At 48.2% G+C, this 22,131-nt stretch overlaps 3 protein-coding genes across 3 annotated transcripts in view; 2 read left to right on the top strand and 1 right to left on the bottom strand.

Moving 5' to 3' along the window:
- The window catches only part of LOC122490296 (histone H2B type 1-A), a 348,434-nt gene that overhangs the window by 206,273 nt on the left and 120,030 nt on the right, over nucleotides 1–22,131 (top strand). The window lies entirely within an intron of this gene.
- Nucleotides 11,678–14,801, bottom strand: H1-1 (H1.1 linker histone, cluster member). Its single transcript, XM_043592891.1, has one exon. It carries the CDS (start codon nucleotides 12,377–12,379, stop codon nucleotides 11,735–11,737), a length of 645 nt encoding a protein of 214 aa, XP_043448826.1. The 5' UTR covers nucleotides 12,380–14,801; the 3' UTR covers nucleotides 11,678–11,734.
- On the top strand, nucleotides 14,801–17,020 carry LOC122490322 (histone H3.1-like). The gene is made up of 2 exons (XM_043592937.1): nucleotides 14,801–15,147; nucleotides 15,961–17,020. Exons 1-2 carry the CDS (start codon nucleotides 14,821–14,823, stop codon nucleotides 16,288–16,290), a joined length of 657 nt encoding a protein of 218 aa, XP_043448872.1. The 5' UTR covers nucleotides 14,801–14,820; the 3' UTR covers nucleotides 16,291–17,020.

The raw sequence follows: 22,131 nt of genomic DNA, 5'->3' as shown, positions 1-22,131 counted from the left end.
CAACACCGCCCCAATCCAGGGGTAAATGCTGGCCTCGGTGACATGGCAGGACGGGGAGATGGGTGTACGGAGTGACAGCAGAGCATCTGAGTCCGAGACCATTGCATGTTTCCTGCAATCTCTTTCCTGTTTTTAAAAAAATAATTTTTTAATGTTTATTTATTTTTGAGAGAGAGAGAGACAGAGCACCAGCAGGGGAGGGGAGGGGCAGAAAGAGAGAGGGAGACACAGAATCCGAAGCAGGCTCCAGGCTCTGAGCTGTCGGCACAGAGCCCCACGAGGGGCTCCAACTCACAGACCGCAAGGTCATGACCTGAGCCGAAGTCGGACGCTTAACCGGCTGAGCCATCCAGACGCCGCAGTCTCTTTCCTCTTTTACCTGGACCAGACAGTAAGCTAAAGCTTTGCATCCTTACCTTGTTCCTTTCTGGTCACCGTCCATAATGTCACCTTCTGACAGTCCTCCCCATAGTCTGCCTGGTGCCTCCTCCCCTGAGGCCCCGGGTGCTGAAGATCACCCCCTTTACCATGCGCACGCCCACGGCGCCTGTGGGGGGGCCGGGGTGCTGGAAGGAAACGCCCTCTGCCTGGCCATGGCCCAGCCTTGACCCACTTGGAACTCTCTGGCAGTGTTGAGTCTTGAGGAGGTCTCTCCTGGGATTGTGGCTGGGTTCGTAGTTGGCACCAACCCCCTCGCCGTCACACACTCCTCCGCTCCCCTCCGTTTGCCACTTATCAGGCGCTAGTCTACCCCAGGACCTTGGCCCTATTTGTGGAGAAGACAGAGCCATCCGTAGGAACTGCACCAGCATGGAATCCGATTGATTTACCGTTCCATCCTGCCGAAATGTGGGAGACAAGGTGGTGAGGGTTTTGTCTTCACCAGTGGGAGGGCTTTGTTTGTTTTAGGAGCTGGAAGACAGAAACCTAAACTGAGTTCAGCTGATAATGTGTGAGCTGTCGGACTAGCTGTCGCCTGTGTGAATTATGTAATAATCCAAACTATCTCACAAACCTCCAACTCAGTCGAAACCATATTTGAAAACATGAGCGAAAATTACATTTATAACATAGGAGGCCCTTATGTTTTCTTCGGATAACAGAAAAGTATGAGAGAAAAATGCATTTGCTTGGGAACTTTTAATATTTAGCCTAGCAAATCTGGCCAACACAGAAATCTGCTGATTAAATTTTACTAGTAAAGTAAAAACATGCATTTTGGTTAAAAAAAGGGGGCTTCTCTGCTATTTTGTTTTTTATACTTATATATAATACATAAGAAATTAAAAAAGCTTGAGAACATTTTATTTCTACTAATAACCATTTTAAAGTTATATGCTAATCTAAGTCATATGTAGCTAATGGCTTCATAAATAAGAAATTCTGATAGAATCATACAGTAATACAATGAAAGCTTTATAAATGTCCATAAACCATACATATTTTAAGAAACCAATTCTAAGAGCCAGTATCAGGAATATGCTAATTGTAAAATCACATTTGTTTACATACATAAAATACATACATATTTTAGGGCAGCCAAAATATTCAGTATTTCCTTCTTACAAAGCAGGTGAGTGACTCCGTAAGTTTAATCAGACCAGCAGCTTTGAGGAATTGCGCAGAAGAATCAGTGGTTGTTATAAAACAGACAGTAATCTAATAAAAATGTTTGGGGCGCCTGGGTGGCTCAGTCCAAGAGCGTCTAACTCCTGATTTTGGCCCAGGTCACGATCCTGGGGTCATGGGACTGAGCCCCACATCGAGCTCCTCGCTGAGCCTAGAGTTGGTTTGAGACTCTCTCTCTCTCTCTCTCTCTCTCTCTGTCTCCCTCTGCCCCTACCCTGCTCACTCCCTAATAAAAAATAATGTTTAAATGAAACAAGCAAGAAATAAATCCGAGTATGTCCTGTGACAAATGATGGAAAATATACTCACAGATTTAGTTAACAAAATTTAAAAGTTGGGATTTAATGCAGAAAAGTAAATACAGGTCTTCATTTTGTAAGCGGGCCTCCCTGGGCACTTGGGAAGAAACACAGGGTCCCGAGGGCCCGCCCCCTCTGGTCGGCTCCGTGGGCGGCCCTCCGGCAGCCCGCGGCCGCCCTCTGGTGGACGACGCTGGGAACACACAGAAAACCCCCCGTTCCAGCCTCCCTCCCCTCCTTGTGCCAGGGAGTAGGATGCCCGCGCTTGGCCGTCTCGAAGCCCTGTCCCTTGACGTCCTCGTGTCACACCCGTTTCGCTTGCGGTCTCGAAGAATCGGCTTACTGTCTCTCGGAGGCTCCCTTTGGCTGCAGACCTCATTCTGAGTTTTACCTTTTGAAAAGGCGCCCCGTGTGCATCCCGGAGCAGGGTTTTGGCCATGCTGGGTGCGGTGGGGAAGGCCTCTGATACATCGCTGGAGATGTGGGGTGGCCGACGAAGGTGGGCTGGAGAGGGGGGGTGCCGACGTGGAGGGAAACTTCTGGAAGCTCAGAGGACGGCGATGGAGCAGCATGTACTGAATATATGCGAACGAACGGGTTTTATTGTGCCCCGTGCTGCGGAGAGAGGAGCTCCGCGAGCAGGGGGGGGCCCTTTCCCTCGGGCAGGCCCCCTCTCCTCGCATTACGAGACCACCGTCAGTCCTAAAGGCAACACCAAGCCCTCCGCCTGGAGGCAGGGCCAGCCGGCTCCGCCACGGCTCCGTGGCGTGGACCACGTGGACCACCAGGCAAGCCCATCGACAGGTTTGATTACTGATAAGCAATACTTTTGAAACGCGGTGGACATTCCAGGATGGCTCCCTTTTGAGGAATATATTGGCCAGCTTCCCTGCCTCTTGGACTGTCAGGCGGGGCGGAAGGAGCCCTGAGACCCCAGGGAGAGCAACACCCCTCCCCGGGAGCGGTCTCTCTCATGAGGCAGTGGGGTCTCCAGCTGCGGGACTGTTGTCCCCTCGATTTCTTCCTTGGACTTAAAAATTCAAGACAGTTCTATTTTATGAGGATACCAAGGCCCGGATTGGAATCATCCGCGAGGACACTGGCAGTTCATGGACATTTTATGGATGGTTGAATGTGAGTTGTGATTTAGTTGGACTACCTACCTCCCGTGCTTTTGTCTCAAGCTCTTAACCCTCTAGGTGGTGGATATTTCCTTTTCCCAGGGGGCTTTGGGGCTCCCTCAGGTTCCTGTATAAATCGGCCCTATTACCTTCCAGAACTGCAACTTGTACTCACATTTCCGGGCGTGTGGGGACGAGAGGGCACTGATGTTTCTGTACCCTCCCCTTCCCCCAACCCCCTGCCCACCTGTTTTTTGAACCTTTGCTCATAGGATCCCAGCCCCCCGCCCCCCCACCTTTGTAGAGCTGGTGAATGACAACATCAAAGCCACTATGGATCTGAAGTTAGGTAGACTAACCAAGTGACAAACCTTATCAAACTACAAATCACAATAAACGATAAAAGAAATTTTCTTATGAATCAAACGGAAGCCCCGCGATGTTTCAGTGACAGTTGTCCTCATTAGGGAGTCCCACTCTGGGAGTCTGTTGCCACACTGTTTTCACCCAGGGAAGTTCAGTGTGGAGGTCTGAACACGGAGGGAATGACCGAACCCACGCGCCTGCCCTGAGCCTTTCTGCCCCGACCTGAGCGAGAGGAAGCCCGGAAGGAGGGGTTTATGGAGACCTTCCTGTGAAAGTAAAGGCATGTGGATAAATGTTTAATAGCTCTCAGGAAACAATAAGAACACACACACACTCAAAAACAAAATCGTCCCTTCCATTTGTAGTGCTTGCCCACTTCTGTGGTCAAACGACCCCCACTGCGGTTGATTTCAGACTGCGGTGGTGCCCGAGTGTGGAGTTGGGAGGGGGTGCGTCGCAGCACAACGTGTGTTACCACCACACCGACGCAGGACAGGTGAACAACCCCGGGGGGGGGGGGGGTGGAGGCGTAAGCAGAAGAGTCATCGGGAGACATGAGGGAGCTGTTAACCTTGCCTTTTATATTGTAAGTTTATAGAATTGAATTTTTTTTAATGTTTATTTTTATTAAAATTTTTTTTCAACGTTTATTTATTTTTGGGACAGAGAGACAGAGCATGAACGGGGGAGGGGCAGAGAGAGAGGGAGACACAGAATCGGAAACAGGCTCCAGGCTCCGAGCCATCAGCCCAGAGCCCGACGCGGGGCCCGAACTCACGGACCGCGAGATCGTGACCTGGCTGAAGTCGGACGCTTAACCGACTGCGCCACCCAGGCGCCCCAATGTTTATTTTTAAAAGAGAGAGAGAGAGAGCACGAGCGGGGAGGAGCAGAGAGAGAGGGAGACAGAATCCGAAGCAGGCTCTGAGCTGTCAGCACAGAGCCTGATGCAGGGCTCGAACCCACGAATGGCAAGATCATGACCTGAGTCGAAGTCGGATGCTTAACCGACTGAGCCACCCAGGGGCTCCTAGAATTTAATTTTTAATAATCAATGCATTCCAACAGCCAACTCACAAAAGGCCCGCAAGCTTGGCCACAGGCTCTGGTGAGCTGGTCCCCGCCCACCGTCGGTAAGTACCTCTCTGCCCGGAGCAGTCTTCCCACTCCGTGTGAACGGCCTACTCCTGGGACGTGGGGACGCTCTTGATTCCCAGGTTGTGGCCAAGAAACCCAAACCTCTGGGACCTTAAGCAGACTGTCAACAACCGATGATGGCCAGGAAGCGCTGGAACAGGTGTCAGAACCCCCACCTCCCGGAAGCTCGCTCCCTGCCTGCGCCGGTTCTGTCCCCCGCATCCTGGTACCCAGAGGGCAGGTTCTTCCGTCAGGTTCTCCTTCGGGGCATCCGATTCCCGAGGCAGCCGCCCTCTGGCGGCTCGGCCTTCGCACTGCAGCTCTTTCCTGGAGGAGGACCCGGAGGAGGACCCCAGGCCAGCCAAGGGGACCCGCAGTGTGAATCCAGCTCTCCTCCCGGGCCGATGCTGGAGGCGGTTTTCAGGTCAGATGGGTTCTGGGGAGAACGAAGCCTTTGTCCCCCTGGTGGATCCCGAGGGAGCCGGCCAGTGATGCAGGAGGTGGAGGGAGCTGAGGACCAAACCTGAGTTTAGCGGGAGCGGCAGTGACAGCAGGGGCCCAGTGGGAGCCCGGACTCCAGCTGACCCTTCCTGGGTCCTGCCTGCCGTGGCCGAGGCTTCCGCATGCGTCCCCGTCCCTGGGCCCCTCTGGGATGTCTACTGAAGAACCTACCTGCAGGTGTGGAAAGAGCAGTATATGACTGCAGAAGTATGGGTTGATTGCCTCAGGACCCAGTATTTCCCCTTTATACTCTCTACCTCAGTCATCCCCTTGGTGACCTCACCCAGGTTCATGGCTTTAAAGGCCATCCATATACCAGTAATGCCCCGATTTAGAGTTCCACCTTAATTCGACTCCGTCCTGCCCGAAACCGCTCTCCTCAGAGCCACCAGCCCTCTCCTGGTACTTGCCAAGGGGCTCAGAACTCAGGCCTCCGCCCAGTCCGTCACTTGGGCAGCGGCATTTGAACGTCGCTTGCTAAGTAATCTCATGGACTCAGAATTTCTGACTAAACTCACAACTAAGAGCTGGTTCTTCGAAATAATTCATAAAATGGATAACCCCCGGTGAGATTTATCAAAAAGAAAAGAGAAAGGACCCAAATAAAACCACAAAGGAAAGGGGAGAGATCACAACCAACACCTGAGAAATACAAGCAATTATAAGAGATTATGAAAAATTATATGCCAACAAACTGGGCCATGGAAGAAATGAACAAATTCCTAGAAACTCACAAACTACCAAAAGTGAAACAGGAAGAAATAGAAAATTTGAACAGACCCATAACCAGGAAAGAAATTGAACCAGTAATCAAAAATCTCCCAACAAATGAGATTCCTGGGCCAGATGGCTTCCCAGGGGATTTGTATCAGACATTTAAAGAAGAGTTAATACCTATTCTCAAATTGTTCCAAAAAATACAAATGGAAGGAAAACTTCCAAACTCATTTTATGAAGCCAGCATTACCTTGATTCCCAAATCAGACAAAAACCCTGCTACAGATTACAGGCCAATATCATGGATGCAAAAATTCTCACCAAGATACGAGCAAATTGAATCCAACAGTACATTGAAAGAATTATTCATCATGATCAACTGGGATTTATTCCGGGGCTTACCAGGCTGCTTCAATATTTGCTAATCAATCAACATGATACACCAAATTAACAAAAGAAAGGATAAGAACCATAAGGTCTTGTTAATAGATGCAGAGAAAGCATTTGACACAATACAGCATCCATTTTTAATAAAAATCCTCAACAAAGTAGGGACAGAGAGAACATTCCTCAACATCATCAAAAGCCATATAGGAAAGACCCACAGATGATATCATCCTCAGTGGGGAAAAACTAAGAGTCTTTACCCTACAATTAGGAACAAGACAAGGATGTCCACTCTCACCATTACTATTTAACATTGTACTGGAAGTCTTAGCCTCAGAAACTGGACGGCAAGAAGAAATAAAACACATCCAAATCAGCAAGGAAGAAATCAAACCTTCACAATTTGCAGATGACATGGTATTCTATGTAGAACACCTGAAAGACTCTACCCCCAAATTGCTAGAACTAATACATGAATTCAGCAAAGTTGCAGGATATAAAATCAACATACAGAAATCGGTTGCATTTCTATACACCAATAACACAGCAGCAGAAAAAGAAATCAAGAAGTTGATCTCATTTGCAATTGCCCCCAACACAACCAGATACCTAAGAATAAACCTAACCAAAGAGGTAAAAGATCTGTACTCTGAAAACTATAGAACATTTATGAAAGAAACTGAAGACACAATGAAATGGAAAAACATTCCACGCTCATGGATTGGAACAACAAATATTGTTAAAATAGCTATACTACCCAAAGCAATCTACACATGTAATGCAATCCCCATCAAAATACCACCAGCATTTTCCCACAGAGCTGTAACAAATAATCCTAAAATTTGTATGGAATCCCAAAAGATCTCAAATAGCCAAAGCAGTCCCGAAAAAAAAAAAAAAATTGGAGGCATCAGGATTCCGGATTTCAAGCTCGATTATAAAGCTACAGTCATCCAGACAGTATGGTGCTGGCACAGAAACAGACACGTGGATCAATGGAACAGAATACAAAGCCCAGAAACGGACCCACAACGATATGGCCAAGTCCCCTTCGCCAAAGCAGGAAAGAAGATCCATCAGAAAAAAAGTCTCTTCAACAAATGGTGGTGGGAAAACTGAACAGCAAAACATGCAGAAGACTGAAACTAGACCACTTTCTTACACCACACACAAAATATATTCAAAAATATATTCAAAAGATCTCAATGTAAGACAGGAAGCCATCAAACTCCTCGAGGAGAATAAGGCAGCAACCTCTTTGACCTTGGCTGGAGCGATTGTACACATGGCCAGAGGCAAGGGCAACATCAAGATAAAAAAGCTTCCAGGGGCGCCTGGGTGGCCCAAGTTGGTTAGACATCCGCTCTGGATTTCGGCTCAGGTCATGATCTCACAGTTCGTGGGTTTGAACCCTGCATCGGGCTCTCCGCTGACCGTGTGGAACCAGCTTGGGATTCTCTCTCTCCCTGTCTCTCTCTGCGCTTGCCCCACTTGTGCTTGCTCTCAAATAAACTTAAAAAAAAAAAAAAAAAAGATAAAAAGCTTCTGCACAGCAAAGGAAACAGTCGACAAAACTAAAAGGCAGCCTACAGAATGGGACAAAGATATTTGCAGACGACATATCTGACAAAGGGTTAGTATCCAAAATCTATAAAGGACGTAGCAGACTCAACACCCAAAAAACAACTAATCCAGTGAAGAAATGGGCAGAAGACACAAACAGACACTTCTCCAAAGAAGACATCCAGATGGCCAACAGACACATGAAAAGATGCTCAACATCACTCATCATCAGGGAAATACAAAGCAAAACCACACTGAGATACCACCTCACACCAGTCAGAGTGGCTAAAATTAAGAACTCGGGAAACAACAGATGTTGGCAAGGATGTAGAGAAAGGGGGCCACTTTTGTACTGGTGGTGGGAATGCAAACTGGTGCAGCTGCTCTGGAGAACAGTATGGAGGTTCTTCAACAAGTTCAAAATAGAACTACCCTACAATCCAGCAATTGCCTTACTAGGTATTTATCCAAAGGATACAAAAATACAGATCGGGAGGGGTACCTGCACCCTGGTGTTTACAGCAGCATCATCAACAGTAGCCAAACTATGGAGAGAGCCCAAATGCCCACTGACTGACGGATAAAGAAGATGTGGCATATAAATACAAAGGAATATTGCTTAGCCATCAGAAAGAAGTCTTGCCTTTTGCAACAAGCTAGCGTGGATTAGCTAACCGAAATAAGTCCGGGAGAGACAAATACCGTATGATTTCTCATATATGTGGAATTTTAAAAACAAAACAGATGAACATATCAGAGGGGGAAACAAACTATAAGAGACTCAAAGATAGAAAACAAACAGGTTAATGGAGGGAGGAGGGTGGGGGCTGGGCTAGATGGGTGATGGGTACTAAGGAGGGAACCTGTTGGAATCAGCCCTGGGTGTTGTATGGAAGCGATGAATCAATGAATTCTACTCCTGAAAACTATATTGCAATGTACGTTAAGTAGAATTTCAATAAAAATTTGAAAAGACAAAATATATATTTATACTTATATACATTTCTATATATTAAAATCTGAAAGCTATCGAAAAATTTTCTTAAAAAAGTAGGAGAGTTGAAGGTATCATTTAAATATAACGGAGATACCAAAAATTAACGAATATTATCTGAAAGGACAAACAACAGCTTAATTAAAACCAAGAATTAAAAAGTGATTTCTGCTAAATTATTTAACTTTACTTTGGAAATTCTCAGCAAATGCAGTACAAAAAAGGAAATACAGTGCTTGGTATTGACATTGAGGAAAAAAAAAAAACAACGGTAAGATTATTTTGCAGAGGACTGGGAAAAACTCAAGGAGCCCTAATTTAAAGAGTAAAGAGAAATAGAATTATAGAAATTGGTAAATTCATTGGCCACAACATATCAAAACATTTCTCCCTTCCTAGCAGTAAGACCTAAAAAGCCTTCCATTCGCAACAGAAACAAGCATACAAATCGGGAATAAAGGTACAGGACTTATATGGAGATCAATAAAAAATTAGAATACATAAATAGATCCCATTATTTAATACTTTAATAACAAGGACATATTTCAGTTTTGTGGTAGAAATGGACGGATTATGTAATAAATGGTGTTAGGACAACTGGTCATTATCTGGAAGAATGTAAACTCAATTCTATCTTGAACAACATAAAATTCTAGATGGATTAGAGACTACATATTTTTTAAGAAAGAAAAATTCTTTGAAGAAAACCTAGGCTGCTGAATGAATAATGGTGGGGTAGGGTTCAGTCTCTTAACCAAAATGGAAATCTAGAAGCTACAAAAGAAAAAGATACGCTTCTAACTAAAACATTTAATATTCCAGATTTTATATACAGATCTCCTTTTATAGAATACATATAAATGGAAAACACATCATAAACAAAATATGGGAAACAATGCCAGAATTAGAAAACTATCTGCAACACAGGTGATAAGAAGGTTCCTGTCTCTCCTATATAAAAAAACAGAATGGGGGGGCGCCTGGGTGGCGCAGTCGGTTAAGCGTCCGACTTCAGCCAGGTCACGATCTCGCGGTCCGTGAGTTCCAGCCCCGCGTCGGGCTCTGGGCTGATGGCTCGGAGCCTGGAGCCTGTTTCCGATTCTGTGTCTCCCTCTCTCTCTGCCCCTCCCCCGTTCATGCTCTGTCTCTCTCTGTCCCAAAAATAAATAAACGTTGAAAAAAAAATTAAAAAAAAAAAAAAAAAAAACAGAATGGGGCAAGAGACACAAACTGCCCGATGAAAAAAAGTGAGCAAAGGGACAAGTAGACATTCTCTGAAAAGCGTATTCAAATGACTAAGAAACCTAAAGGAAGGATGCACTAGTGACTATAATAATGCAAATCAAAAGGACAATGTGAAATAATTTTATACCCGTTAGACTGGCAGAAATTGTGACCACACCTTGACAGCTGGAATGGATGACGGGAGCTATTTTCAGGATAGGTCAGCACCAACCCAGACATCAAATACACTCTAATCTAGCAATTTCGGTGTTGGAACTCTGTTGCACCAGGGTCAGTAGTGGTAAATGGAAACCGTGTCAAAGCTTATCAATAGGAAACGGGTGAATAGTTTATGTTACGTGAAGGACCTTTAAAACAAAGGTTTGACTAAAGGGGACTTTTGAGAAGTTTTGGTAAAAAAGTTGCAACGTATATAATAACACCGTTTTGTAAATAACCCTGGCCGAAGACCAAAATGAACAGTCATGCCTGTGGAGGACGGGTGCTTGTAAAAGAGTTCAAAGAAAGCACAAACCAATTTGAGAGAGGAGCGCAAATGTGGAGCGCCTGTTTGGCCGACTACGGGATAGTGGGAGCCCAGCAAGCCAGTGCAAAAAGGAAAAAGATCATCTGAAAAATAGAAGAATTCGTATGGGCACGCGTAAAAAGAAGTCTTTACGGAGCTGTGCTAAGTAGTAACCCTGGCTCATACTGTTTTCTCCTCGGATGTGAAAGGCGGGATTAACATCTGAATCCCAGAATTAACTTCGAAAAACCTTTACAAAGGGGCAATTCTGCGAAAGTGTTCACTACTTACTATGGTATATAGCACCGCCAGAATGGAACAACCCTGCGCGCAGGGAAACACCATGTAGTTAGGCTACAGAGTGGTTTTTCCAAAATCCAGCCAGGGCAGCTTCGTTTCCTAGATACAGACAAGCCCGATGAGGGCTTTTGGGCTTATGGCTCTCAAATTCCATTGCAGCCAAGCCCCTTGGTCGTGACCTCGGCCAGAAACTCGCCCGCAGCTCGCCCCACGCTCAAGCGCCCTCAAGACCGACCTGCGCTTCCAGAGCTCGGGCGTCTCGGCGCCGCGGGAGGCGTGCAAGGCCTACCTGGCGGGGCTCCTAGGGCTCCTCGAGGACACCGGCCCGCGCGCCATCCACGCCAGGGCGTCTCCGTCCTGCCCTGTCCTGCCGGAGGACGTCCAGCTGGCGTGCCGCGGGTGCGGAGGGCGTGGCCAAGCCCTAGGTTGCACCGATTGCCCGGAAAGGCCTTCTCCAGGGAACCAATTTTGGAAAAGGCCGCTTTCGCACTATTGTCCACACCACGTCCCTGCTTTGAACTCAACCAGGAAAACCGAGTAGTCGTGGCACACGCTTCCAACCCGGACCACGGCGGGGCTGTCACGCCCCAGATAGTTCACGTGGATGACGGACTAGCTTGGGGGTGTGGAAGTTGGTGGCAGGGACGCCAAGTTCCCCACGTACTTCTGGTACTGCGCGGGAACCTCGGGTAAAACGAAGTACTAGGGAAGGGGCTCTCAAACCGCCCCACTTGAAGCCCCTTCAAGCCCCAGAACCCTAGTCTCAAGTACAAGGGCCTAGCTCCCCATAGCGAGAACTCCACTGTAAGGGACTGAGCGCGGGGCAGAAGTTGGCGGAGACCCTGGCAAGAAGGCAGAAATTCCGCGTAGAAGCCCAAGGACACACGTACTAAAGCTCTTTCCCCGGAGTAGGTTGGTGGCTCTTAAAAGAGCCGTTGGGTTATTGGAAGAAGCTTCCAACTGGAACCTTTTACTTCTTCTTGGGCGCTGCTTTTTTGGGCTTGGCAGCGGTCTTTGGCTTGGTCACCTTCGCCTTGGCCGCCTTGGGCTTCACAGCCTTGGCTTTGGCAGGGCTCTTGGCTACTTTCTTAGGCTTCACGACCTTGGGCTTCTTGGGACTCTTGGAGGGCTTCTTGGTTACAGCAGGCTTCTTAGCCTTTTTCGGGGTCTTGACGGCTTTTTTAACAGCCGCCGTGACCTTTTTGGGCTTCTTAGAGGCGCCCGTCACCTTGGCTTTCGCCACCTTTGTGGGGTTGGCCTTGGCCTCCCCAGGGGAGGCCTTCTTGTTGAGCTTGAAGGAGCCCGAGGCGCCGGTGCCCTTGGTCTGCACCAGGGTGCCCTTGCTCACCAGGCTCTTGAGGCCCAGCTTGATGCGGCTGTTGTTCTTCTCCACGTCGTAGCCGGCGGCTGCCAGCGCCTTCTTGAGCGCGGCCAGGGACACGCCGCTGCGCTCCTTAGAGGAGGACACGGCTTGCACGATCAGCTCGGACACAGAAGGGCCCGCGGGCTTCTTCTTGGCGGCGGCGGCTTTCGCGGGTCGCTTGGCCTTCTTGCCCGGCGCGGGCTTCTCGGGGGGAGTGGAGGCGGCCGGCGCGGGCGGCGCGGTCTCGGACATGCTGCGAGGGAGGCGGGCAGAGCCAACTGCAGGGACCTGACGGGACAGGAAGACGCCGGGGACGGCGGCGCCGCGTATTTATAGGGCGGGGCCGCGCTGTGATTGGTGGTCGCTCCGCTCGCCTCTCGCCTCGGAGCGCCGCCTCTCCGCCGGGTCCTTCTAGCCAGCCGCGCGCGCGGGCGCGCGCGGGCCCCAGGCCGCCACCCCGGCCGCTTCGGGCAGGGAAACTCGGGGCGGGGAGGGGCCGGGCTCTGCGGCCCCCGGACCTCAGCGCGGACCGCAAAACCGGCCTCATCTCGGGGGGCGGAGGGAGAGCTGTTTGTAAACGGGGCCCTCAAACAGGAATCCAAGGAGCTTCAGCTGGGTGTTGTCAGGGGCGCCTGTTTCTAATTAGTAAACGTGAAAGGTGGCGTCTTGAGTGGCGGGAGGGAGAGAGGAAAGCGGGGGCGTGCTTGGGTTGGGGGTGTGTGTGTGGATGGGTGGAGGCCTCGTCTTGCAGGTTCGGGACCAGCTCTCATCAGTGCCGTGGCCTTGCCGGCAACGCCGAAGACTGATACGCCTGCACCGGGCCTTTTGTGAATTTCGGTCAGAGGAGTGTCGTGGGAAACACCAGAACTCACGCGGCAGTTAACACGCAAGCTGCACGTGCAGAAAACAATATACAAGTGTGATTGCAAGTTATTTTTACAATCCAATGCGCTGCACGAATTCCCGATGCCTTTTCATCCTTCCCACGTAACCCCAGCCAGCGGCTGTTCCCCTTTACCTATCACCTGTTCCCTGTCAGTATGTCGCATTCACCAAAGACTTCTGAAGCTCAAAACCAGACAAGGGAGGGGCATCAAATAAGCGCCGGGAGGACTGTGGGGGCTTAGGGTTCCTTGTGTGAAAGCGAGAGGACACAACTGCTTAGAGCGATCTTCCTTTCGCTTCCTTGTGGCTGTAAGGAGCATTGAAAAGTATCAACACCGCTAAAGCGATTTCACATCGTGCAGAAACATGAAAGAACAAAATGCCTCTCACGAGAGGCTCTGGGCAGTCGCCTGGCGGCCGGGAGAAGACAGCGGCGTCTCATTCCCGCGCTGCGCGGCAGAGGTTCTCAAACAAGTCCGCGCGGGCCTGGGTAACCCGAGCCTCCCTGCTTCCCGCCAACCACAGAGGGGCTGGTTGCCAGCTTACCGCCAATAACGTGATGTTCCCACGTCCATCTTCCCTACCGTTCTCAACCGTTTCCCATTTTCCAGGGTCCGGGTTTTCAAAACGCAACACGTAATTTCTAACAACTTGGAAGGGAATGATCTGAAGCTAAGCCTTTGAAGGATAGTCGATGACACGGGTACACAACCTTTCTCCAAGAACGGAAGGTTTCGTAAGTGAAACAGTTTTTGAAAATCAAGCTTTTCTTAGTATAATAAGTGAGGAATCTAATTAAACGCAGGTGTTTAAAAGAAAATGCTGGATTCAGGAATTTAAGCAAAGGTTCCCGACTCCTGTGTAGCCATTGGATTCAAATAAAATAGCGAATTTTCCACCCAAATGAGATGCTAGATTTCTTTTCTTAATGGCTGATCAGTATAAAAGACTCAACCAATCAAACGGTAGAATCTGGTATGCCTACTCTTAGTACAAATCTGTCACATTTGATGCTTTTAAGCTTGGAAGAATTTTAAAACCTGTAAGGTTAGGCCTTGGCAGTGGTAAATTTGTCCTTGTGGCTCTGATTTCCACTTGATCGGAACGAGGACACGCCTCCTCTTCAAGGCTCAGAGGTCGGTACTGGGGAGTTTAGTCACTGCTATTTTACACCTGGCAAAATGCACTCTAGGCTTTAGAAGATATAAGGTATACGAGACACGTAAGAATGCTCCACGTTTAGAAGTCAGCTTTAACATTTAACAAATAGATTCCTGATTACAGGAAAATTTCTGTAAACGCTAGCGTAATTTGATTATGGCTGAAATTGTCTTGTCGGATTCAAAGGAGTTCCTCAACTTAAGCATTACAAAAGAATCACATTTTTGAAAAAGATTTCAGAAATTTGTAACCTGATATCGGGTTATTGAGCAGGGACTATGAAGAGTACGTTATTGCGGACAATATTTCTCAATTTTTCCTCCCGAAGGACTAAAGAAATACAGAGCTTTGAAGCAATACCAATGAAGTCCATGTCTAGTTTTTTGAAAGGTAAGGTTTAAAGCATTGCATTCAGACTGAAAGTCGGAAGTGGAAGAAACAAAACCTTGGAAAGAGCTGAGGATAACGTGATAGCCAATGAAACTGTGCAGTTGTTGGAAAATTCAGAGATAGACCAATCAGAGCCTGTAGCCTTGTAGCTAAGCATTTCTCTCATCCAATCACTACACCCTACGTACTATAAATACCGGCAAGTCTGCTCTACATGTTTGTGCTGGCGTGGTATGTCTTTGTAGGTCGCCTTTGCCATGGCTCGTACCAAGCAGACAGCGCGCAAGTCGACGGGCGGCAAGGCCCCGCGCAAGCAGCTGGCCACCAAGGCGGCCCGCAAGAGCGCGCCGGCCACCGGCGGCGTCAAGAAGCCGCACCGCTACCGGCCCGGCACAGTGGCCCTGCGCGAGATCCGCCGCTACCAGAAGTCCACCGAGCTGCTGATCCGCAAGCTGCCGTTCCAGCGGCTGGTGCGCGAGATCGCGCAGGACTTCAAGACCGACCTGCGCTTCCAGAGCTCGGCCGTGATGGCGCTGCAGGAGGCGTGCGAGGCCTACCTGGTGGGGCTCTTCGAGGACACCAACCTGTGCGCCATCCACGCCAAGCGCGTCACCATCATGCCCAAGGACATCCAGCTGGCGCGCCGCATCCGCGGCGAGAGAGCTTAACGCTGCCGGTTCTTTGTTTTGAAACTCAAACCAAAGGCTCTTTTCAGAGCCACCCACGTTTTCAAGTAAAGTAGCTGTACAAATCTAGCACCACATTTAATAGAACCAGCCCTGCACTTAGAGGTGAAAAGTTAGGGATCGACGATAATTTGAGGGGTTACTGGTAAATTTTGTCTAGACATTTACTGTATTTGCGAACAAAGCTGGCCCTTTAAAAGGTTAGGTCCTAAGCCGGTTAGCGTTTTAAGAGGAACCCTAAAGGATTGGTCTTTGGAGAGGATTAAATATGGCTTATCGTGCATCATTTGTGGAACTGGAACAGTATAGTTTTACCAACTATAACCTGTAAAATAATTTTAAAAGCCTGGTTTTGTCATTGGCCAAACTACACAATTTACATTTATTTGGTCTTGGTATTTTTGCGATTACTGGAATTTACTGTGAAAGACTGCCTTTAAGTATTCTCTGCCAGATTATTTTTGGAATCAACATGAATTTACTATAAACGCAGTTCTTTAAAACAATGTAGCCCAGTTAACACTGGTCAAACTGGGTTCTGACCCACCCCCCTCCCGCCCTTAGTTCCTGGGGCTTGGAGGAGGGGTTAAGGGAGGGGACTGTTGCGTCACATTTCCCGCCTGCGCGCTTTCCATTCTCTGTATCTGCAAGGGGGCGGGGGACGTAGTTATATAAGGATCGGCTCTCCGCTTCTTTGTCACTTACTGTTGGTTTGCTTTCCTGAAAGCCATGTCTGGCCGAGGCAAAGGCGGGAAGGGCCTAGGCAAGGGGGGCGCCAAGCGCCACCGCAAGGTGCTGCGCGACAACATCCAGGGCATCACCAAGCCCGCCATCCGGCGGCTGGCCCGGCGCGGCGGCGTCAAGCGCATCTCCGGCCTCATCTACGAGGAGACCCGCGGGGTGCTCAAGGTGTTCCTGGAGAACGTGATCCGGGACGCCGTCACCTACACGGAGCACGCCAAGCGCAAGACGGTCACGGCCATGGACGTGGTGTACGCGCTCAAGCGCCAGGGCCGCACCCTCTACGGCTTCGGGGGCTAACTTGCCGGGTTTCGCCACCAGAACGTTTCATTTCTCAACCAAAGGCCCTTTTCAGGGCCACCCAACTGTTCAAAAAAAGGGCTGTCCTAAACGAACCAGGGCACTTGAGCCTACCAGCTCCGTACTCTACTTAGAATCCACAATATTGAGACCGAAACCCAGAAGGTTGTGGGATTTTGAAAGGAAAACTTTCAGTTCGATAGTCGTATGTGCCAAGGTAACTCCCTTAGCTCAATGGTTTATTTTACCCGTTCCTCTGTTCCCAGTCACCGCATACGAGCAGGGGAGTAGTGATATTCCAACTCAAAAGTGAGGGGTAACCAAAGCAGAGTAAGGAACTTGACAAGGGATTCCAGGAACAAAGAGGAACATTATCCAATCAGCAAGTCCCATCCACGGTTGTCAACCAATCAGAACTGATGATCTCATGTGCTTTCCCCCCCCCAGAGGCGAGCCGGATTGGGGGATGGGAAGGCTGACCAGAGAGGCCAAAGCCCCGATTTAGGAATTAAAAAAAATTTTTTTTGCGGATTATGAGATAGACCCTGTCTATCAGGCCCTCTATCAGGTCCCAAGAAGAGTACTGAAGTTTTTACCGCTAACAGAGCGATTTGTCTAAAATACATACATACATACATACATACATAACATACATACATACAAGAAAAACCTGGAAATGGTGGGCAGGGGAGGAAACCAGATTCAGACTGCCAGAAAACCCAGAGAGCACTGGATTCAGGGGAAAGTAAAATCTGGCTAATGCGAGAAAGTGCCTCATTCACTGTCAGCACAGCCCTCGCAGTTAGCCATGCTTTTTTTTTTCCTTCCTTCCTTCCCAGAGAAATGGAAATTAGGGTGATGGAAATGTACATTAGATAGTGGGGATGGATGTACAATTAAGTAGATATACTAAAATACATTGGATTGTACACTTCAAGTGTGTGTCGGGGGGGGTGGGATATGGTATATACACTATATCTCAAAATCTAGAGAGCAGGTGTGAGAGCGTGTGCTGACTGCAGCCACCGTGTGTTAGCTTTAGCCAATGTCTCTCCTAGATTTTTAGGTCTCCTTTTCCACCTAATAATTGTCCTCCAAGATTTCTCCGGGAATGATAAAAGTACCTAGCCTGGCTTAATTTAAATTGACAATGGGGAGGATTCAGAGCTGCGTCCTGGACCGTCAGAGGACCAAAAAGGGCATGGTTGGGAGAGTGGTCACTTTATTTCCTTAGCTGGTGTTCCTTCAAGAGATATTTGTTGACCTCATGTGACGTGCCTGATACTGCTGTAGGCAGTGGGCAAATCAGACAGAATTCTCTGTCCTGGATCCCGAGTGTATTAGAGAGGTGTGTGGATGCAGATTTTTCCATACGGGAGGGGAGGTGCGGTGGCTATAACAACGGACATGCCTGGCTTCTGTTACGGTTGGCCTAGCTTATTCACAGCCTTACAGACAGCACCATACCCATTTGTCGCACTCACTGGCCTGGGTGAAAGCCTCTGAGCCTTCCTCCGTCCTAACACTCGTGAAGGCCTTGTTCAGAACAAAGATACTGCTGCTGCCCGATTTCCCACTCTGCACCATTCCTCAGATCTAGGTAAGTCAAGGAAGAGTAGAAGCAGAATCCATCGTGGCGACACTCTGGTGAGCCTAGGGTCTTGTGTGGAAAATTCACGCATGCATTCGTTCAAGTGATGGGGTACAGGGCATGCTATTCCCTGATACGCCGCCTTGGCATATTAAATATGTTCAACTCAAGGAACTTGAGCGGCAGAGGCAGGAAAATCACCCCGACACCTCCTCACCGCTTGTAACCCCCACTTCTCTCTTTTTCCCTGAAAGCAGAAGATAAATCTCTTCTATGAAAAGTACCCTCCTATACCAGGAGGAAGAGAAACATCCTTTTCACTGGAGATGTGGAATTCAGAGTCGAGAAGTCTGCATGAACAAACCTTGTTACTTCTTTACTCCTAGCCCCAAAGCACTTTCTCTGCTCTTTAGAAACGTATTGTCTAAAAAGATATAAAAGCTTCCTGCTCTGATCACTTCCTTGAATCTCAGATCTTTGTGGGGGCTCCTGTACATCTGTATATAATTAAATTTGTTTTTCTCCTGTTAATATGTCTTTTTTGTTGCAGGGAGGTCCCAGTCAAGAATTTAGAAGAGCAGAAGGAAAAATGTTTTTCCTCTCCCTCCACAACAAACCTGCATACCAGTTAGCTCTCAGCCCTGTTCTAGGAGCTAGGGAACATCTCAGGGACAAAACAAAGCCCCTGCTGTCACAGGATTATATTCTAGTTGAGGAAGACAGGACCATAAACAAAATAAATATATAGCGATACGGGTGGGGATACATATGCTATTTTAAAGAATGAGCAGAGGGGGTATTCGTTCACATAGGGTGGTCAGGAAAGTTCTCTTTTCATAAGAGGGCATTTGAGCAGAGGCCTGAATGAAGTCTGCAGCCATGCAGCATGTCACTCTATGTCCAGTGACAGCAGAACATGCCACACAAACTATGTGCCTGACATCAAGATTAAAGGCACTGGGAAAACAAACAGGTGCGAGAAAAGCACTCTGACCTCTCCTTTCTCTTCCTGAAAGCAGGAGAGAAAATCCCCATGTGGAAGATGTCATCCCTCTACCAGGAGGAAAGTCATATTTTTACCACGTTGGATCATCAAAGCTGGGAGAACTCTGTACAAACCTTGTAAACTAACGCTTATCTCCCTAGTTACTTTCCCACAATTAACTGCCCGGCCCCCAGCCCCCTTGCCTTGTCCTGTTTTCACAGTTTACTCTTCTTTGTCCAGCTCAGTACATAAGTGTTCAAGTCCAATTGCTTCTTTGGGTGTTCATTTCCTTAGGAGGGCACCTTTGTCCCGGAAAACCCATTGGTGTACCTCAATGACTATATATGAAAATATATATGTATTCATGTAAATATAAATGAATTGTATGCTCTTTTCCCATGAACCTGTTTTATGTCAATTTAATTCTTAGGCCTGCTAAAACCCCTAAGAAAGCAGAGGTAAAATTTTATCTCTTCTACACCAGAAGATACTTCTAGGAAGAAAGAAAATTCAGGACAAAGGCTCTGAGCCCGGAACATGCTTGCTCCACTCCACAAGCAGCAAAAAGGTCAGTGAGGACAAAGAAATGGGAGAGTGAGAGGGTGGCCGAGGGCCAGATCATGTAAAGCCATCTTAGGTAGCATGACAAACTCATCCTGTTTGCTTGGGACTTTCCCCAAGGTTGAGCACTGAAAGCTCCATATCCCAGAAACCCCTCCAACTCAGGCAAGCTGGACTTATTGGCTACTGTGCTTGTAGGCTGTGACAAAGACACTGGCTTTTATTATGAAGAAGGAACACCGCTGGAATGTTCTGGGCAGATGGCGGACACGACATCTTTTGAAAGGATCGCTCCTTCTGTGGGGCTGAGAAAAAAACTAGCCATCAGAAGTGGAAACAGAAAGACTAGTTAGGACTCATTATGGTCATCTGGAAAAAAGGTGATTGTGGCTTGTCCAGGAGTAGAAGCAGAGGATGTCGGGAAAGGTGCTCTGATTGATTTGGAAGATAGAGCTGACTGGGTTGGATGAAAGTTATGAGAAAGAGCTCAGACAGGACTGCATGTATTCTGGGCCGAGCCCCCGGAAGAATGGAGTTCCATCTATTGAGGTGGGGAATACTGAAGGAGGAACAGATTTGGGGTTTATGCGTTAAGATACCTAATGTGGACAAGTTTGAGATGTCCATTAGATATTCAAGTAGATATATCAGATATACAGGTGGATATGCGACAAGCTTCATTATGAAGCTCGAAGTGGGTGGAAGGAAACTGATAAAATTTTAGAGGTGATTAAGGCCACCCTGCTAAAAACCAGTAGGATTGAGAGAGAAGCTGACACTCTCACAGCCTTTAAGTGTCACTACAAGCTGGCCGGACACTCAGAGCTAGGCCATGGAGTTCTCCTGTTGAGCAGCAACTATTTCACAGAACACAGAGCAAATCAATAGTGAGACAAAGAACAGAGAAGGGGCCAAGAAATGAGCCAAAATGCACTCCAGGTTGCTTTATCCTTTAGTAGGTCTCCATAGCAGCCCATTTATGACGGACTGTGTGTATCCCCTGCAAATTCGTATGTTGAAATGTTAACCCCCAATATGATGGTATTAAGAGATCGGGCACTTGGGTAGTGATCAGGCCATGACGGTGGAGCACTCATGAATGGAATTAGTGCCTTTTATATAATAAGAGATCCCAGAAAGCTCTCTGGTCCTTCCGTCTGCCATCTGCAGACACAGTCAGATAGGTCTATGAACCAGGAAATGGGTTCTCACCAGACACCAAATCTTATCTGAATCTTCCAGGACCTTGATCTTGAACTCCCAGCCTCCAGAACTGTGAGAAATCAATATTCGTTGTTAGCCACAGAGTCTATGGTATTTTTGTTATAGCAGCCTGCACTCAGACCACCACTTCAAGGATATCCAATCCCTTCTTTTTAATTTTTAATTTTTATTTTATTTTATCTTATTTTTTGAGACAGAGAGAGACAGAGCATGAATGGGGTAGGGTCAGAGAGACAGGGAGAAGTATCCGAAGCAGGCACCAGGCTCTGAGCTGTCAGAACTGAGCCGGGCGCGGGGCTCCAACTCACACACCGGAAGATCATGACCTGAGCCAAAGTTGGACGCTCAACTAACTGAGCCACCCAGGCGCCCCAATCCCTTCTGATGACAATTTATATTTCCACTCATTTACCATTACAACGTACAGTAATAAATGGTGTTGAAAGTCTTAATCTCATTGACAGGCGGGAGTATCCCAAATTTTTCTCTAAACCAGACCTCTCACTTGGAACTCAAGAATCTTCCAATTGCCTATTCAAGTATCTTCTTGTGTCAGAGAGACATGTTAGCAGAGTAACCAGCCAGCAGAGTTTTAAGCAAATGTCAATATATTTCTTAAGCATTAAATCAATGCTGACTATTCCGTTGTGATTTACCAGTTGGAGGACATAACTTCAAAACTTTTTATAACCATGTTTGAAACGTTCATTAAAATAAAACAACCTTACATTTTTAAAAATATTTACTCATTTTTGAGAGACAGAGACAGAGCGCAAGCAGGGGTGGGGCAGAGAGAGGGAGACAGAACCCAAAGCAGGCTCCAGGCTCTGAGCTGTCAGCACAGAGCCCGACGCGGGGCTCGAACTGAAATCATGACCTGAGCAGAAGTCAGATGCGTTTAACTGAGCCACCCAGGTGCCCCAACAACCTTAGAATTTATACAGGAGGCAGGAGGGAAATGAACCGGACAAAGGGAAGAAGGGGGAAGGTCCAAGACAGTCACCAGAGCCAGTGACCTGAGGAGGGGGCTTTCTCCCTCAGCCCCTCGAATTTGCGCCCTGTTGGAGACCTCGAGGCTCCCAGTAGCCAGAGACCTGAATAAGAACACACTCCCTTTAATCCAGTAAATGGCAATATCCCCAAGCCAAAGGCTTAGCGAAGGCGCACGGCCTGCGGACGCAAACCTGCAATGCCAAGGCATCTTAAGCTCAAAGACACCGTCTGCGCAAGGCTGTGGGCCGACCTCACCCTCACCGGCTCCAACCCCGGAGATACAGGTGGCGGATGCCAGCGCGGGCGGGGAAAGCCTGTGTCGTCCTCTGTCCGGGCATCGCTGGGGGCAATCACACGACAACGTAGAGCCTTCTCGGGCCATCCCTGGCTTCCAGAGGCGGGAGCACGCTCTGGGAATTAGTACGGATATTCACTGGAGCCTCCCCGGACCAACGCGTTCGACAGCGACTGAAGCACGGCCGCCGGC

Source organism: Prionailurus bengalensis, chromosome B2 (assembly GCF_016509475.1).
Source record: "Prionailurus bengalensis isolate Pbe53 chromosome B2, Fcat_Pben_1.1_paternal_pri, whole genome shotgun sequence".
Lineage (NCBI taxonomy): Eukaryota > Metazoa > Chordata > Mammalia > Carnivora > Felidae > Prionailurus > Prionailurus bengalensis.
Note: the sequence above shows the minus strand (reverse complement) of the source record. Positions and strands in the feature narration are given on the sequence as shown.

Excerpts from the sequence above, each read along its gene's own strand:
- H1-1 (XM_043592891.1), bottom strand. The coding sequence starts at position 12,379 with ATGTCCGAGACCGCGCCGCCCGCGCCGGCCGCCTCCACTCCCCCCGAG.
- LOC122490322 (XM_043592937.1), top strand. The coding sequence starts at position 14,821 with ATGGCTCGTACCAAGCAGACAGCGCGCAAGTCGACGGGCGGCAAGGCC. Across the intron at positions 15,148-15,960 it reads GGCTCTTCGAGGACACCAAC|TTTGCTTTCCTGAAAGCCAT; the intron begins CTGTGCGCCATC and ends ACTTACTGTTGG.